This window comes from Platalea leucorodia (assembly GCF_965183815.1).
Source record: "Platalea leucorodia genome assembly, chromosome: W".
In the NCBI taxonomy this organism is placed as follows: Eukaryota; Metazoa; Chordata; class Aves; order Pelecaniformes; family Threskiornithidae; genus Platalea; species Platalea leucorodia.
In genome coordinates this window covers 1,093,924-1,112,899 of record NC_138859.1, presented here as the reverse complement: position 1 = coordinate 1,112,899, position 18,976 = coordinate 1,093,924, and the positions used below count along the sequence as shown (strand labels likewise).

General features: G+C 60.5%; 1 protein-coding gene across 1 annotated transcript; it reads right to left on the bottom strand.

Moving 5' to 3' along the window:
* Nucleotides 1–689: 689 nt before the first annotated feature.
* LOC309601611 (secreted frizzled-related protein 1) lies at nt 690–17,984 on the bottom strand (the record flags this gene model as incomplete). Its single annotated transcript, XM_082334742.1, has 3 exons — nt 690–1,012; nt 10,941–11,018; nt 17,450–17,984. 3 exons carry the CDS (start codon nt 17,982–17,984, stop codon nt 690–692), a joined length of 936 nt encoding a protein of 311 aa, XP_082190868.1.
* Between the last annotated feature and the right edge of the window lie 992 nt (nt 17,985–18,976).

Below are 18,976 nucleotides of genomic sequence, written 5' to 3'. Positions count from 1 at the left end.
GGGCAGGCGTCCCGGTGACACGTTACAAGAGCTGCGGGTAAGGGAGGGCTCCCTGACCCAGCCGATCAAGGTATCACAAGGACCCGAGGGTTAAGGCTTAAACTAAGCAGGTTTAGACTACAATGGGATTTTTTTTACAGTGAGGGCAATTAGCTATTAGGAGGTTTTATCAGAGGCTGTAATGGGTTCTCCACTACTCATTTATTAACTTTTATCACGAGGATGGGACGCTTTTCTAATTGGCCGGCTCTGGTTCAAACAGGAATTAATTTAGGGCAATCCTGCAGCCGTGAAGATGGGAGTAACATGGTCACAAGGGTCCTTTCTGCAATCGTGTAATCTCTTGACATAACTTCACACCCCTCCGCTTGCCCTCTTTACCCGATAGCTGCTATTTAAATGAATGTACATAACTGTACAGCAATAGGTCTTTGGATATTGCAGATGTGAATCGCGTGTGACCTCAGCGACCGTTTGGCGCACACGCGTCACACTTGCACGCCCGGGCGATCAGGAAAATGCCGGCAGCGGGGAGGCGGGAGGGCTGGGGTCGGCAAGGGAAGCTCCGAGGAGCAGGAGGGAGGAGCAGGAAGGCTCGGCTCCAGCATCCCCGCTGCAGCGGAGCGAGACCGAGCTGCCGTGCCGGGCTGCGCGAGGTCCAGGCGGCGGCTCTCCTGCCGCCCACCGCATCACTTGAAGACGGACGGAAACGTCGGGCAGTCGGGAGACTTCATCTTCTTCATGAACTTCTTGAATTCTTTGTTCTTCTTGTCCCACTTGTAGATGGCCGTCAGCAGGTACTGGGTCTTCACCTGGCGGCCCATGATGAGGAAGTAGTGGCCGAGGTTGTCCAGCTGATGGCAGGGGCAGTCGGCCCCGTTCTTCAGGAACAGCACCAGCTTCTTCAGGTTCTTCTTCCGGATGGGCCCCAGCTTCAGCGCCTTCCTCTTCCGCGGGACGATCACCTTGTCCCCGTTCTCCTTCTTCACTTCTTTTATGGTCATCTTAAGAGCTGAAAAACAAGCCGGAGAGAGGGGAAAAAACAAAACGACTCCTGAGCAGCCTTCGCCGGCACAAAGCCTTTGCTAAGCAAGGCTGGGGGCGAGGGGGCACGGGTGCCCCCGCCCCAGGACAGCGGCAGCGCCCTGCCCAGCCGCAGACGCCCAGCGACCCGCTCCGCACCGCTCCCACGTCCCCCTGCGCCCCTCTGACACCGCCCCGGCGACGGCTTGGCCCGGCGACCGCGACACGAAAACCCTGGCGCCCGAAGCAGAGCCATCCCCGCGCCTGGGAGAGCATCAAGGTAAAACCCTGACACCTCTCTTTCCCTTCCTCCCAGCACAGCCCGCCAGGCGCTTTTTATTTGCGAGGGAGCCTTGTTCAGCCCGCCATACGCTCTTTGCTAGCAAAACGTTAGCTGAGTAAACAAGGTGATTTCCCTGCTCTAGGCGCATGGAGAGACTCTTGAAAGGGCCGTTTAAAAGGTCAGCTTGGCTTCTCGAGCATTCGTTTGCAGTCGCTCCCGGCCCTCGGGTGCCTGTGAAACAAGTTTCCAAGCACTGAACATCTCTATGTTCGAGCAGCGAAGCGCCCTGGCAAACGGCCGTGCCCACGGGATCGGCACGCAGGAGGCTGCGGCACGCCGGCACCTTCCCCAGGAGAAGGTAGGGGAGTTAATCCGATACAACTTCCAGGGAAAATATTTTCCCCTTTGGGTTCAGCATTTTCCCCGAGTTAATCGCAATGCAAAAAAAAAAAAAAAAAAAATGTTCCTTTGCCACGACCATGAAGAAGAATTTAGTATACATGGGAAAAATGATGAAAATGTGTTGTACATTAAAGTATCACTTCTGTGCCATTTGGCTCTGCCTCATTTTTGGGGAAAAGCACATATGGCCAAAAATTACTAACATATTTCCATCATTTGGGAGTTTACTTCAGAGCTGCAGATAAATAGTGCTCGGATAGGTGATTAATTGTCTGCTGTCCCTTCTCATTTGACTCCCAGAGCGCGTGCAGCAGACGGCAGGCAGAAGCCTCTGGCTCTGGCAGGGAGATGGGTCCCCGCAGCATCGTTCCTTGAAATCCTGCTCTGCTGGAACTTGTAGCAACGAATGCACGTTGCTTTCTGGACGGCAGCTCTGCTCACCGTTCCAGACCCGAACGGCAGCAGGACAGCGCGATGACAATCCCGAGAAGGCAGCAGAGTCTCTGTATTACCCTCACGCTCCCAGCCACCGCGCTGGCAGCAGGAGTAATGGTATTTATCTGCCCGTGCGCCAAAAACGCCTGCTGTGTTTGCCAAGAGCCCTGTCATGTTATACTGTTACTGTACAAGAAAGTAATCCAGGACTGGAAACCTAAGTGAAATTTTCATTCCATCTGTTTTCCAAATTCAGGATGTTTAAGGAGCTAAAGAGACTCAAGCTTTAAGGAGCTAAAGACGCTGAACCAGATCAATTTGCAACAAATCTGGAAAATGAAGCAAGTCGTTTTCAGGCAGCTCTAAGCTCCATGACATTATTGGGCAGCAGCATCCCTCAATGTGAACCTCAATTTCTTTATCCGTTCTGACTTTGAACTCTTGCACTAAGCACGGTGGTTGCCAGTGCAGGAGGAATGGTATAATACCAGTAATAAGAGACTTTTTCAAAATGGCTTGTTTGCAAATTGCTTTGCTGTGATCGCTGCAAGTTCAGATCCTTGTTGCTAGAGGAAGAAAATCATCTGGCAGCTCGTGGAGGTGCTGTTCTACTCCAAGCATCACAGTCTATGGAAGACAAAAAGGGTCTGGTAATCCTGTGCCGTGGGAGCCCACGGCTGCTCCCTTCCCCGCGCGGCAGCAGTTATCTGTTCGCAAGCCAGCGATGCAGGTTCGGGGAGCATGGGGGCTACCCAGGTGAACCATAAATCCAGACGCGAACTAAAAACTCATCCAAACCTCACTCGTGCAAAGCAGCGCACAGAGCCAAGGTCAGATAACGCCAAGGAGGACCGACGCGGAGGCTGAGCAGGGGTGCAAGCAGTTTGGGTAGGATTCTGCTCCTCCCAGCAACGATGCCCTTCTTGTCATCAGCAGAGGGAGTTTGCAGTGCTGCCCAGGTGAAATGCAGCCTGGCTCAAGGACTACCAAGTTTCAGCTGCCTTGCTGTGGACTAAGCAGCCACACGAGCCAAAAAAAAACCCAAAAAAAGGCATTATAATCACTGCTCAGTTCTTACCCCTCTGCCAGTGACCTGGCTCCCCAGTCCCCCCTTGCTCCCTGCTTGGGCCACGTTCCTTACGCTCAGACCCGCTTTCCAGGCCAGACTCCCGGGCACGAAAGGCACGTTTCACGCAGCGCTGGCATTTTCCACGCACATCAGAAAAGCGGTGCCTGAGGGCACGTTCCTTCCCGGCTGCACACCCCGCTCTGAGCGCACACCACCACGCAGCAGGAGGCAGCCCCTGGGCTTGTGGCTTTCCCAAAACATAAAGGATTTGGCAGGGGGGACCATCGTGCGACTCGCCGCTGCTGCAGCTCACCTGGCATCCCCCCGGCCCCGGGAACACCTCCGCCCCAGCAGCGGGGGAAAGGCTCGAGCAGGACGGATTGAGTCTTGGCTCCAGGATCCGACCGAGCTGCCAAAGCAAACAGCTTCCTCCCTGGGAGCCCTGGCCTTTCCACTCCCCCTGTGCCGCACCAAATCTGTCTCAGCGCCGAGCAGGAGAAAAGCCGAAATTGCCTCCGAGACCCCAGGATGCGCTTGCTCGCACAGACTAAATCTTCAGCCGTCGCTGCCAGGAGGGAGCTGACCCCAGGCAGGGGACCTGGAGGGTTTCTCATAGCGCGCGAGCGTGCGCAGCCCTCCCAGGCCAGCAGCTGCAGCCTGCCGGCACCATGGCCACAGGACTGCTCCTGCATCGGCTGCAGCATCACCCACACCAGCCCGCACGCTGCAGCAGCTCTGCGTCGCTGCAGAGGAAGCACGCCAGCCACAAGCCCGTCTTCCCCTTTGCTCTCGTGTGATACACGCACGTTGCAGCACAACCTCTTATCAAACCTGTGCTCCCTCACTAAACTGCAATCACATCTCCTCACCTAACACTCAACACCTTCCACTTTTACCCCAGCTCCTGTTAATCGAAGGGTCCAGCATGTTCCTGGAGATGCTGGCTGAGGCACTCACAGTGAAAGGCCCTCGCGCCCTCCACTGCGAGCACCCGTAGACAGATGGCAGCCTCGGAGGCTGCAGAGAGACCATGAACTTCCCTGGGAACGGGAGCACCGATGGGACCAGGAGCCGACTCTCGGCCACGCCGCGAGAGAGGTGATGGCAGAGGAGCCCCGCTCTCTGCCCTCCCGGCAGCGCTGGTGGCCGGCTGCAGCCAGGACCACCCATAAAACCAGGAAAGCCCTTTCCAGCCAGGCATTGTCTCAGCTCTGCTTGCGACATTGCCAGCGCTGCCAAGACGCAGTGCCAGATCCGGCACAGCACGGTGCCAGGACCGCAGCCCCTGGACGCCAGGGCGGGAGGTGAGCAGCATCCCCAGGGATGCTGCACACCCCTCTGGGACATCCATGCCCGCAGGGATGGGGACAGGGACGACCCTCTCCGCCATGCGGGACTGGTCAAGCGGGAGGTGCTCCCCTCCGGCAGCAAGCGCGCCCCGGGGCCGTGCAGCTGACGGCGTTCAGGGCAGAGGGGGACTCCTGCGCGGCACAGGGAGAGGTTTTACTTTCGTGCCATACGTGGTCCCAAAACATCCTCCCTGTGAGCGCTGCCGGTACGTCTGCTTGCGGGCGAGTCGTGGCAGGAGACCTCTAGCGCAAGCCAGCGTCCGGCCGCCCACTTCAAAGGCTCTTCCCAGAAAACAGAGAAGTGAAAGTATTACTCAGGCTGGGAGGGAAAAAACCAAAACACAACAAAGGCAGATTTCAGGATTTAATTTGGGACTCAACAGCTCTCAGCCACGTTGTGTTTACAACAGCAGAAATCCTCCCGGGGCGCTAAACCCACACTTGCCCTTGCTCAGCCCCAGTGTCAATAAGCTGATGCCAGCCCGGGCACGAGCCACTCACCAGCGCTGTGCCACGGCCAGGAGAGCCGGTGCCGAAAGCCCAGCACAGGCACGGAGCTCTCACCAGATCCTGCCCGCTGCCACAGCGAGCTGCCAGCACGAGCATTGGACGTAGCTGCACTGCCCTTGCAAAAGGCTCCTGCAAAGAGCCTGCACGCCAGCAGCTAGGACCAGCTTTCCCCCAGCATCCTTGCTCCCGATGCCACACCACGGCATCAGCCAGCCCTTCCTTCTCCCAAAGTGTCAGCCAGCAGGACCACGCCACCAGCGACCATCGGAGTCGGGAAGAGAAGGCCAGCACGGGCAGCCTCATCCCCTCCCAGTCCTCCTCTCCTGCAGCCCCAAGCCGCCTCATGCTTCCCTCTGGATTGCTCCGACTCCAGGATGCCCAGGGAGGGCACGCGAGAGGGACAGCAGTGGCTCTGGATGTGCAGCTGCCCCGTCACCAGCCACAGCTCCCAGTAGCAGAGGGTCAGACCCCGGCCCGGGACGATGCAGCCCCGTTAGACCAAGCCACGAATTTGGCCCCAACTATAAATGGCTCATATCAGATGGTAGCAGAGCTCTGCTGTCTGTAATGCAGAAAGAGTGCTGGAGATATTAAAATGTCATTTTTTATTTCTACTAATATGAAACGGGGTATATGAAAGTGTTTGCTCACTTGGAGTGAAATTACTCTTGGCAGCAGCAGCTCCAAGAGCAGCAAAGGCCCCGCAGAGCTGGTTGGGGTCCAGCCTGACAAAGCACAACTCGCGTTTCATCACCTGAAACAATTCTTATCGATGTCCCTACAGCTCCAGCTTCCCAGTCCCACCCCCAGCGCGGGGAAAGAGGAAACCCAGTCTCCCAGGCAAACTGGGAGCACCACATTAGTGCCGCCTGAGAGCAAAGCACCCTCCTGCCCTGACACCAGCACCAGGGCTCGGGCACCCTCTCCGAGGACTGCGCTTGTACCAGGGCAGCCACAGGCTGAGCCCCTGCACCCTGCTCACCGTCCACCACCACGCACCCACCGTGCCCGTGCCCCACAGGCACCTCCAACCCCTCTCTTTCAGCACGCAGGAGCCCGGGACCGGGACGCCGTCTCTGCTGTTCTCCCGCCTGCACGGGCAGGGGCCCCACTCCAGCACCTCAGAGGCAGGGAAGGGAACGTGAGAGAAAGGAAAGCTCTGCTGTTCCTTCAGCCTCATTGCTCCTTCTTTTAGAAATCACTCAGAAGGAGGAAACCTGCCAGAAGACACATTAGGACTGTAACAGGAGAAGGCTGCAGGCAAGGAGCTGTCAGTCACGGGAAAAAATAAACAGCATGTATTGATTGTACTGCAGTCTCCAGCGCAGTGAGAGCCCGTTCAGCAGGTCCCCCCAGACCCCAGAGAAAGGGCAGAAACAATAAATAAAATCACCAAGAGAAACAGAGAGAGGAATGAACTCCAGGGCCAGCCCAGCCTGCACGAGGAGGGAGAAATGAACCCTGGCTGAGCCCAGGGAGGCTGGGGGGTGGCTGCGGGGGCACAGGAGGGCAATCTCACACTTCTTCATGCAGCCATCGCTGCCCCCAGCCCACCGGAGCTGCACCAAAACCTAAACTGCCATTAGCCCCCCAACATACCTGGCCCGGCCCCTGGAGCTGCCTTGTGCCCCAGGGGAGGGTCCCTGCACCACTCGCTGACACCTCTGCGCTCCCGCAGCCCTGCTCCGAGCCACGGGCGATGTTTCTGCTGCCTGCTCCCAGCCTTGGCACCCAGGCAGGCAGATGTGGAACAGCACTCACACACAGCCAGAGATGCAACGGGACCTTGCTGATACCGCAGGGAGCGCGGACTGCTGCTACGGCAAGTGACTGGGCAGCAAACCAGGTGCAAGGCTGGGAGCTGCATGCAGAGACGCTGGGTCAAAAATGCTCCCCCTTTCCTGGAGGCACTTGGCTGGTGCTTCCAAGGAGAGAACTAGGGTGGAAAAGAGGAGGCAGCTCCTGCATGCTGCTGAAATAAAGAAAGGAGAAGCTAATCTCCAAGTGTCTCGGGCAGTGCTGGCCCAGGTCCCCTCCGCCTACAGGCAGGGCGGCCGCAGCAGCAGGCAGACAGCGCCGAGCGCTTTGCCGGGGGTACAGGAGCATGCACATCACTCCCACTGCGTGGCTATCGCCCCAGCCAGAGCTGCATGGACAGCGAGACACGCTGCCGCCCCAGAGCCACCCTGCTCTGGGAGGAGAGAGCTCAATTCACTGCTGCTCAAACGAATGCAAACCTGGAGTCCTGCTGGCCCACGAGGCTGGCGGTCTCCTGGCACCCCTCCAAGCCACAGCGGCTTGTCCAAGGCCCTCTCCTGGCCCAGGGGAGAAAGGTCCCTTTTCTTTACAGTCTTCCCGTGTTCACAGCTGGATGCAGCTCTCTTCCTTCTCCATCCTCCAGACCGACATCGCTCCCAGGGCTGTTACACAGCCACCCTGGCACGGCCGCACGTCAGTGGTGGGCAAAGTGCTCCTCGCGTCTCGTCCGTAATGAGCCGCTGGGGCGTAAGCGAAACCCGCAGTAACGTTACTGCGGGAATCCGTGCAGGACCCACCAACAGCTGCCCCATGCAGCGCACGTTAGTTTAAACATTTATTGTACGTGTCTGGCTTTGATGAGGATCTGTAACCTGTCAGCTGCCAGTGTTTACCTTGGCGGATGTGCATGAGAAATCTCACTCCGAAGGGCTGGGAGTTTATTTTAGTGCCAGACAAACAGCTCTCCTTGAGAAGTCGCCCCATGACAGTAACCCCCCAAGACTAAACAAAGATCCGAGGGCCACGCGCTGTGCTTTGAGAAAACTTCCTGAAGGCGATGCCTCCTCCGCGGCTCCTCTCCACGGCTGGCCACCCCCAGCAGCACCCTGCGCTGCCCTCCCTTGCAGGGCACGGCTAAGGCCTGCGTCCCAGCCCTTCCCTTGCTCCGGCTCCCCAGCTGGCTACCGGCCGGGCACACCTGGAGGCAGCGCTACGTGCACCCAGGGCCCTCCTGGATGGGGAGGAAAAACACAATCACAGAAGAAAACACCAAATGCAGCTGCATGAAACCTACACCACCGACAAGCCGTGCAAGGGAGCTTCCCACCACGACTGAGGCTGGTGACAGGGAGGAGCAGGGGAACAAAAGCATATCCGAGACACGAGCAGCTTTCCAGTGTGCAGACAGAGCGATGGCCCACACGCAGCAGACACCAGCTGCGTCACGCTCAGCTGCCTTTGGACTTCTCTACAGTAGGGAGGTCACCTCGTTTTCAAATGAACAACCTCCTTCTGAGACAAAAAGAGAAAGCAGGAGTGGGAGGGAGGAGGACTGGGAGCAACCTCGGCATCAGCAAGAGCTCTGACATATTTAAAAAATAAAGTTACACGTTGGAGCTGCGGTGATTCACAGAACAAAGAATGATCCCAAATTCCTTGCAATGGTCAGAAAAGCATCAGACTCTGTTTTGGCAGAGAAAACAAATGACTTTACACAAAGCTAGAGAAACACGGTGATCTGGGCGAGCCAGGTGGGTGCGCCGGCGCCGCTGTGATACCCGACGTTACGACTAACGCGACCCCGAGGGCTCACACCAGCCGGTTCAAATCTAGCCACGTTCGCCTGCCTGAGCTGCTGTCACCTGGACGTGGGCACAGGGCGCTCGGTGACACCAGCGAGCTCCCCGACACGGCAGAGCGCGGAGCTCCTCCCGGCGAGCCGAGCCTGCAGAGCTGGCTCCCGTTTCTCTCCCGCCGTGCTGGGACCCAGCTGGCCTGGGAACAGGGACCCATCCCCACCACCCCAAACCGCAGCAGGAGGAAGGCTTCTGTGGAAACCTTCACAGCCGTTTTGGATTGATTGCGGGTAGGCACGGGGGCTGAGGTCTCCTCTACTTGCTGCTGCTCCGCTGCTCGCAGCGCACGGTAACACTATATCTGGCCACTTGCCGCAGCCCTACCCGGGGAGCCGCCTGCCAAGAAATATTTCCATCCTCTGGACGCTGTCACCACAAAATTTCCCAATAACCAACTTACTCTGTGGGCAAGTCAATGTCTCAAGCCACTCCACCGAGGCCGTGAATACTTCTGGTTTGGCCTCTGCTCCCCGTTGTGTAACTGTCCCAGAGCACGGGGAGGATATTTAGCAGCAGAGGCTGCTGACAAGCATGCGGTTAAACTCGTATTTCCCTTCCCAGCACTTGCCCACCAGCGGGACGCCACCTCGGTTTGCTCCTCACGTGCCTCCGGGGAGGCGACAGCTATCGCAGCGACCCACCGACAACGGAGCCGCCGCTGCCACCCTGCCAGCACCCCTCCTCCGGGACAGAGGTCCCCAAGCCCAGAGCCCCCGGACCGGGGTGCTGCCTCTGCGTCACCGCAAACCCAGGCACGCAGCCCCGGCCCAAACCAGGTGCGCCGGTCCCAGAGGCCGCTTGCTCCCTCGCCACCACTGGGAAGCTCCCTCCCGTCTCTCCCCACGGGTGCAGTGGGGCAGGGGCAGCTCCTATTCATCTCTCACTTGTGCCTGCCCAGGGCAGAGCTCAGCGTGCCGCGGCTCACCCACCTCCGAGCGCTCAGCCCAGCAGCCGGGCGAGCAGCACATCCCGCTCCCCAGCCAGGCTGCCGCGCCGAATTCGTGCGTCCGTTACCCGACCCAGCTCAAAGTACGCACATTCCCAGGAAACTCTTACATGGGTGTTCCCCTTGATGCTTTTCCCTGTTAGAAAAAGTCTGTGCTGAACTTAGGACTTTTGGCATACCAAATCTGCAGGAGTTGAGAATTCATTTCCAGCAGAAAGGGTAATACGCCAACACGCAGAGCAGGTTTGCGTTTGCATAGCGCGCTCTGGCACAGGGCACATTCAAGTGCTAATCCCCAAGGAATGCACACCTTGTTCAATATGCCTTTAATAACCTTCCGGGAAAGTTACATACACCAGCAAGGATGTCAAAACCAGTTAATTCTGGGTTTGATCTGAGAAAGCTAATATTTTTCCCTGCGATACTTTTTTTTAAAATGAAGTTCTGTTTACCTATGATTGTCTGACTCACTTACTCAGTCATAATATATTTAGGACACAGCTTTCAAGTAGCTCTGCATTTTTTAAGCTCACTGCTTGGCCCTAGCTAGACAAGGGCTGGCTTTGGGTTTTTACACCTGGACTTGACAAGAGCAGCATAACTCTGCTAAAAAGAAACGCAGTGGTACAAGCAGTCTGGGGGACGGAGGAAGCTGGTTTGCCCCTTCACGACTGCAAGCAGAATAAGGGTCCATCCTAGCCATCATTCCTGCAAGCACACAGGAGCACGGGAACACCAGGGTTAAGTTACGAACCCCACCGAGTTCACCAAAGAACAGGCACTGCCACTTCTGCCCCATCCCCAGGCTCCAGACCAACGCCACCTGGTTCTCTGCTCGCAGCTGGGGCTGACGGCAGCAGCGGGGCCTCGCAGCCTGCGGCATCGCTGCTTCAGCGGGTGATCCCACGCTTGGGGGCCTCGTCCCGCAGGGCGTTTCGCCAGGCAGGGCAGGAGAGACGCTCAGCACCGCAGCTGGGGCGATGAAGGAGCACAGGCACTGTCGCCAGGACCCTGCTGTCCCAGACTCCGCTGTCCCGGACCCCGGGTGCACTCAGCTGCAGGATCTGGACATGTCCAGTCCCATCCAGTCCCCACGCCGGCCTCTGCACGCCGACACTGACATCTAGAGGCACGCTCGCCTTGCCTCAGGGAAGGACCGCGGCTGCCCGCAGGCGACACAGCCACACTGGCCACACCGCTCTCAGGGTGGGCAGGGAAACGCAGTGGTCCAGGATCTGGCCCACACAGGAGCCGCGCTGCCCTGTGCCTCCCAGGGAAGCCTCCCCGTGCCCCCAGCGCTCCTCCTTACCAAACTCGCTGGCACACAGGTGCTCCACGATGGCCTCTGACTTCATCTCGTTGTCGCAAGGGGGACACACAGTCGTTCCTGGCAAGAGGAGAGAAGAGGTGGTGAGGAGCCAGCTCAAGAAGCACCGCAGAGCCGGGCTGCCCGTGCCTCGAGGGGGGCACGCACCCTGCCATGGGGTCCCAGGTCCCAGCCCCACGGGATGACACCCTGCTGGGGGCCAGGAGCCATCCACCAGCTGACAGGGCAGCGCCGGCCGTGGGCAGCCTCCTGCCAGCCCTGCTCCAGCTCCACCAGCAGCCCCAAGGCCCGGCACGGGCAGGGGCAGGCAGCTGCCAAGAGCGGGAGGACAGTGCTGGCAAGGAGAGAGGTTTTCAGGGCCAGGCACTCAGCTGAGGGGAGCCACTCGCCGCAGGGCATGGCCCACAGCCCGCTGACGTTCCCGCCCCACGGCGTGCCAAGGCGGGCACGCAGTGCCCAAACCCAGCACGGCAGGAGGATGGTGCCTGGGGATGGCTCACGCACCGAGGGGCTGCCCTGGCCAGGAGCCACCCCGGAGCCAGGCAGGGGGGCTTCAGGACTGGCACGGCCCAGCTCAGCGCAGTTTCCCCCTCGGTGCCAGGGACCACCCCACAGGCTGCCCAGGCATCGCACAGCAAGCTCCTCGCCTCCCTCGCTGCCCCAGAGCGGCACTTGTTGGTGACGGACCCGCACACCTCTCACGTGCACCACCCTCCTCCCAAAGCCCCTCCAGCATGACCCCGAGAGCGGACGTCTCCTCTTTTTTGTTTTCGGCCCAGCTACCCCCTGCAGGCCTGCGGGGCAGCCTCGCGGCTCCAGCAAAGAGAGCCGGCTCTGCTCGCCAGCCGCTGGTGGCGGCCGACAGCCTCCCCTTGGGAAACGCCAGCTCAGGACATTTCATCAGGATCCATCCCGAGAGGAAAGCTCGCTTCACCCAGAGAATAAAAATCTGTTTCCAGGTTCCCGTCTCCAGCCGGAGCAGAGACCACCCAGCAGCACAGACGCAGATTTGTGCTACTGGCGGATGAATTTATGGAGCTGGGAGATGCTGCTTCTGTTCCTGGTCCAGCAGAACAGAGGGCTCTTTCCCACACAAGGGAGTTATTCTCAGGGACAGCGCTGCAGCGAAACATCTGCCGGTCCCTGCGTGCAGATGGAGCGCTCGCCCCCTTCCAGCTCTCACCCAGGCTGGCAAAACCTGCAGCATTGCTGGGCAGAAAAAACAGAGAGGTCTCCCAGCAAGAGGGGAGCAGAGCCAGAACGGCTGGCGAGGGAGGCAGGGCCACGACCCGTGCCGACCACAGTCGAGTCTCCTCAGTCACAGATGCCCCATGGGGTTTCAGGCGAGACATTTGTTTTCTGTGGCTTGTTCTTCCCCTCTCGCCCCCCCAAACGCGTTCTGTGCCAAATGCTAATTCCTGAGGTCATGCACCATGTCTTTATTAATCACACATGGAGAGCAACTGGCCTTCCAATTGCCCCAATGTGCAAGTCACAAGGCAACCCTCGCAGCACCCAACAGCGGACCTAGCAGTCCCACTCCTGGGACCTCGGACCTGGAGAGCCGCCCATTGCCTGGGGAAGTTACTCTTCCAAAATCCTCACATGCAATTGCCGCTTTTACCATCTTAACTTAGAGCGACGCAGGCAGAAGCCAGCCTTTGGGGACATGATGACGTCCCCAACACTTTATTTTTAAAATCAGCAGTCAGAATATTTCCATCCAGGCTGCACATCTAATGAGCTCAGGATGAGGGAAAGGGGATGCTGGCAGGAGGGTGACAGCCCCGGCGGTCCGTCTCTGCTGCAGGGCCAAGAGTTCGTTACTGCACCGGGGACCACCCCAGGAACAGGAGGGGGTACCCGCCGTGCGTTAGCCCATCTCCGCACAGTCCGGGGTGCAAAGCACTTGGATGCCTCAGCAGCCAAAGCGCATGCTAGGAGACCGGCCCAACCTACACGGACCAGACAAACAACGTGAAAGCCACCTCTGCATCCACCCTATGAGCTTTCCAGGCAACTGAAGGAAAAAAAAAAAAACAAAAAACACCAAACCCAAAATGGAAAATCAGACTCATTGTTCCCTGGTGAAAACACAGGCTTTGTTTTAGCTGTGCTACAGCAGCCCCTGGGAAGGCTCTGGCACACCCAGGATGGCAGGGACCCCTGCGCGGCAGGGACCCCCACCTCGCTACGGCAAGGGCCCGGAGCCAGCGGCCATCGCGCGCGGGCTGGAGCCGCTGCAGCCGCGCTGGGCAGTCCCTTCTGCGGGGCCGCGCATCCGCCCCGCTTCCCACCGGCGACACAGCGCACGTCTGCCAGCCGCGCCGCAGGCGCGTCCTGCCAACGCTCCTCTCGCCACAGAAGACGCTCCCCTGCGGCTCTGCTGACGCCCCGGGCAGGGCGAGCGCTGCCGGCCGTCCAACGCAGCGCGAGCAGCAGCCTCGCCCGCGCACGCATCCCGCTGCCATGCTGCCGCATCCCTGCGCCAGGGCCAAGCCTGTGGCATGTCACCCCGTGCCGGGAGGGTCCCCGTGGCCTGGCAAGTGGCAGCGGGCACCCGGTGCTCACCCCGGCTGTGCGCTGGGTGGCTCCACGTGCGGGGACCATCCTCCAGCCCTGCCTCCAACAGCCCCATCGCAGCATGGATGTGCCTGCAGGGCTGCCAGGGGACACCATCCCGTGCCGAGGGGAAGGGAAACACTCCTCTCCCCGCAGGACGTCCCATCACACCAAGGTCAGGAACACAAATGCCAAGGGCCTGACCAGCTCCCACACAGCTCTGCACCCCAGGAAAATTGCTGTTTCATGGAGCCACAGCTATCCTGAAACTGCCTGCCCTCGCACCCCTCCTGGGGCACCATGCCCAACGTCTTCCAGCCCACAGCGCTGCCCAGGACCTCACCTTCCCCTTCCCACACAATCCCAGGCTGAAGGAGCCAACAAGAAGCCCAGCCACAGTTCGGGTCCTCCCGGCTCAGGCAGTCCCGGCCACAGCGGCCCAGAGGCAGCCGTGCCGGCACGCGCCCGGCCGGACTGCACCCCGCGGCACCCCGCGGCACCGGGCACAGCCGCCTGCCTCCCAGCCTACTGCCGTTCGGCTAGGACCCGTCTTCTGCAGTTGACAGCTCTGCTCCAAACACAACCTTAACCTGCTTCCAGCTCGCTTTTTCCCTGCTGACCATTTTCTAATGCCTGGCTTTAGAGGCAGCTTACTCCAGGGGCAGGAGAAGGAATGTGTAATGCTATATTAATCTGCAACTCCCCTGATGCATTCTGTGGGCCTGCAGGCTTTACCGCCTCGTGCTTAAGGAGAAAGGAATTCAGCAGGTCAGCTCTTTGAGAGGCAGAAACAAATTCCAATTTCGAGGTGTTAATGGGGAAAAATACTGAAAGGGCTCGTTCTTATTAGTGCCCAGAGAAAAGGGGGGACGCTGCTGGGTTCTGACCCCCTTTGAATCAACAGGAAACACACCCCAGTGCCCGAGACCGACGGGCCTCCGGGAGCCGGCGCTCACGGGGGACGCACGCAAACCGCGGGTGGAGGGGAGGACCCGGCACACGCAGGGACGAGGGCTGAGCCGCAGCGGCACAAGCGCGCTCACCCGGAGGCAGCCCCCGTCTGCACGAGGTGGCAGCGGCAGCGGACACAGCGCTGGGCGCCTCGCCGGGCCCGGCCCCTGCCATCCCTGCAGGCCACGCGCGGGTCTTCTGCAGGGCGCGGGAGCACCAGTGCAGGAGACCCGGCTGCGTTGCGTTACATTACAGCAGCGGTCGCAATTACCTTTAAGTTCGCTCTGCTCGCTCTAAGCTTTTTGGAGCAAGAGCATCCCAGCACACAGCGTATGCGGCACACGGAGCCTCACCAACCGAAGGTTACTCCTAGGAGGACACACGCCAGATCCCTCTGCTGCAAACCAGCATGAACGCCATGAAAGCTGGCACACCTAGGGGCAGCAGGTCCAACCCAGCAGATTACTGGGGGGCCTGGCTTTCTCACCTTGAAGAAGCGTTTTCTAGCAAAATTGCTCGTCCCCTCACAGAGCAGCGCCCCAGGCAGTGCAATGGGCACAGGGAGCTTGGCCTGACACCTCCGGAGATGCTGGGGCTCAGCAACAGCACGTGCAAGGGTTTCTCTTGAAACACTTTCAAGCAGCTAGCAGATGTGAAGATGCCTGCTTACACTTTTCCACTGCATGCTGACGAGAGTTCACGTTTGCACAACGTTAGACTCACTTTCTGTAAACATCCTTGTGAACAAATCACTCATTTAAAAGTGCTTGGGACACAAGTTTGGCGAAGCCATTTAGCAGGCAGTGGTTTATCTGAGCGGCTGCAATACCTCCTTGCAATACTCACCCAGCTCCGATTTACAGTTTGCTCAAAGAACAAGTTAATACAAGGTAAAGCTTGTGCAGAATGAGGCCTCTCTGGCAGGCCAAACAGGACCAGCAATAGATCCACAAAGGACTCAAACCTGAGCTGATGTAATTCCTTCTAATAAAGTCACTTTAGCGATGCCTGTGAATGACAGCATGGTGCCCAAACACTGTGCTGATGGGCACGTGAGCAGCACCAAAAGCAAGCAGTAGTGTCCCACGCCAATGCTGCTGTCAAGACAGGTCTGAAAGGGGATCAGAAAGTTAGTTGTTAAACCACACAAGGGAAAACTCAGCAGACGCTGCTCTCCTCGAAGACTGTTCCCAGGTCTTGGGTCACTAACGTCTCTTAAAATGAATGACCTGCAAACAGCTCAAACTCCATTTCAGACCTGGAAAGGGGCAGCTCTACAGCAAGCAGCTCAGACCCAGCTGCCCCAGGAGCACGCTTGGCTGCAAGTCCCTGGGGAATAAATGCAACCTTTGTACCCACGATACAGGACATGACTGCGGTCTTGACCAAGGGTCTAGGTTCACACAGGACAGATGATTTTAGAGCCCTCCTGGAAAACAAAGAGCTTCCTCCAGCAATCACATCAGTAAACGCAAGCCACAGCAAGGAAGCCAGCGCGGCTGTGCTGCCGTCGGCGCCGCACAGGGAGAGGCTGGGTCCCCGGGAGCGAGAGCAGCCAGACCTCACCCCCCGGCACGGGTACACGCTTCACACCGAGACGTGACAGGGTCTGCCCCTGCCAAGACACGACAGAGTTGCCCTGTGCAGCTCTGGCGGGTGTCGAGCTCGGGCGTCCCTCCCTGCCTGCCCCCGGGCAGGCTGCCTGCCTGCAGCGACTGCCCCGTCCCGCTCAAGCCATGGCGCCCCGCTCCCTTCTGTGTGCCCCCGCGCCGGCTCCTGGGGACACCCCCAGGGCATCACCCCTCTGCTGCAGGATGCAATCCCTTCCTGCCCCGTAACTGAAGGGGTCCCTGAAGTATGAGTCCCGCTGGGCTGAGCAGGATAACGCTGCAGAGTCCCCGGCAGGCTGGGAGAGGCACCCAGCCGAGCAGGACGTAAAAGCCTTTGTCTGTAAAGGTAACTGCATGCGAGCAGCCGCTGCAAAGGGCGACCTTCCCTCCAGATGAGCTCCAGACACAGCGCGGAAGCCACGGGAATCGCTCAGCCCCAGGCGCGGCTCCCCCGTCGCTGAGCTCCTCCCGAGCGCTGCACTATCCCCTCGTGAAGTCGGGAGCACCCATCCCTTCCAATGAAGCTCCGGACGCAGGAAAGCATTGCACTCTTTTATAGCCCTCTGCCTTCTCCCTCTACAAATATCCCTCCTGCCAGCCTCCCAAAGCGCTCCGATGCAGAATGCCGAAGCGACCCCAGGATATTTCTTTATTTCAAAAGTTTTCAGCACAAGCCAGACTCATTGCAACTCGCACAAACACGCCAGTCCGGCACCAAGCAGACCTGCCGCACGTAACGGAACCGAACAAGAACGACGTCCACTTTCCCCAGGCATTTCTTGATCCGTCTCTTGCCCCCTCGCCAGCACACAGCCCCGCCTGAGACGGCAGGGCTGGATTTCCACCGCACGCGTAGCCACCGGCTGCCCGGCCTCTCGCCCCAGGACTGCTCGGGCAGCGAGGTACCCCACCAGGACGGCTGTCACCATTTACTCCGGTCAGGCAGCGCTTTCTGCCGTGGGGGACCACTGCTGCCAAGAACGGCCCGCGGGGAGCTGGGCTGGGGAGAGAAACTGCTGCCAGGGCAGCGCAGCACCTGGAGGACGGAGGGTCGGAGTCCGGCCCCGGTGCCCGCGCGGGGATCAGAGCGGCCACGCGCCCGCCGTGCCCCGGCACCGTCTGCTCCTGGGCTCAGCTCCAGGACAGAGGCGAGGAACTGGCAGGGTGTCCTGCCTTCCCCAGGACAGGAGCGCTCGCAGAGCGCTCAGCGGCTGGAGGAGGACTGCTGCCGAGAAGCAGAGTTCAGGCGAACCTCCTCCTGCCGCAAGACCCCCTTGAGTCCCACACAGCCCCTCCTGGGCTAACGCCTGCCCCATCGGCTCAGAGAAAAGCGCCCGGAGCAGGGCCACGGCGCTGGTCACGCCTTACCTTTGGGCCTGGAGACCTCGGTGGCGTTGGGAGCCGTCATGGCAATGCAGACGTCGTCCTGGGGAAACTGGTCACACTTGAGCATCTCGGGCCAGAAGAAGCCAAAGAACTGCATGACGGGCTCGCAGGAGTCGCGCACGGCCTCGCAGAGCCAGCGGCAGGGGTAGACCGGCCGGTCCAGGCAGACGGGGGCAAAGAGGGAGCAGAGGAAGACCTGGGTGCCCATGTGGCAGTTCTTGTTGAGCAGCGGCACCCAGCTGCTCGCCTGGTGCTTCACCTCGGCCATGGTCTCGTGGTCCAGCAGGTTGGGCAGCACCATCTTGTCGTAGCCCACGCTGTGGCAGAGCCGCAGGTCGGCGGGGATGGCCACGCACTGGTGGGGCTTGGCGTAGAAGCGCCCGCCCGGGTAGGGGCCCAGGTCGGACTGGTAGCTCACGTAGTCGTACTCGCTGGCCCCGCCGCACGCCAGCAGCCCGGCGGCCACCGACACCAGCGCCCGCAGGGCGGCCCCGCGGGGCCCCCGCACGCTGCCCATCGCCCCGACGGCGCCGCCCGCTGCCGGCGGCCGCCCCCGGGGACCCTCCCCGCGCCCCCACCGACGGCGCCCGCTGCCGGTCCCGTCCCCCCCCCCCCCCCTCCGGACGCCCGGTGCCGCCCCGAGCCGCCCGCTGCCGCCGCCGCTCCCGCCGCCGCCCCGGCCCCGGCCCCGGCCCCGGTCTGGCCCCGCCGCGCCGCGCCGCGGGTTTGTGAGCCCCCGGCAGCCAATCAGGGCGCCGCCGCCCGCCGCGCGCTCGCCCGCCGGTGTCAATCAGCTGCTCCGGGAGCCAATCCCGCTCCGCCCCGGCCCTCCCGCCCCGCCCCGCCCCGCCCGGGCGGGCCCCGACGGCGCCGCGCCCCCGCGGCCGGCTGCCGGCTCCGCGCCCCGGGGCGGCCCGCGGCGGCTCCGCGGGCTCCGGGACAGCGCCCGGCGCGGCCCCCGGGCCGCCGCATCGCCTGCAGCGCGGGCTGCGGGCGGGAGCGGGGCCGCGGAGCCCCGGCCCGACGGGGCGCCCCAAGCGGGGGCTCGGGGAGACCCCCGGGCTTGGGCGGGTGAGGGCGCCCCGAGGCCGGCGGGGCCGTGCCGGGGAGCCCGCCGCTGCCGGGCACGCCGGTCGCCGGAGCCAGGGCAGCTCTGGGAGGCCTTGGCGCTCCTGAGCGGCTGTTCCAAGGTTGCAGATGTTTCTGAGAACCTGGACTGGACCGTGCAGAGCTCATTTCCCTGTGGACAAATTCCAACAAAAACTATGGTATTTGCAAAAAAAAAAAAAACCACCACCACTAAACCAGGAGAGAGAAAGAGTCGGTCTGTTTCTTAAAGAGGTATCACGCCTGGGAAACCTGGCTGCGGTCCTGCCAGGGAAGCAGAAGCCGCGCAACAGCAGCAGCCCCTGTTCCCCAGCAGCAGTGCCAGTTCCTCGCCACCCCTTGCAAGAAAAGGGCACGGGTAAAGCAGACCAGCAGCGCTGCCTGCCGCGGGGCCGGAGCTCC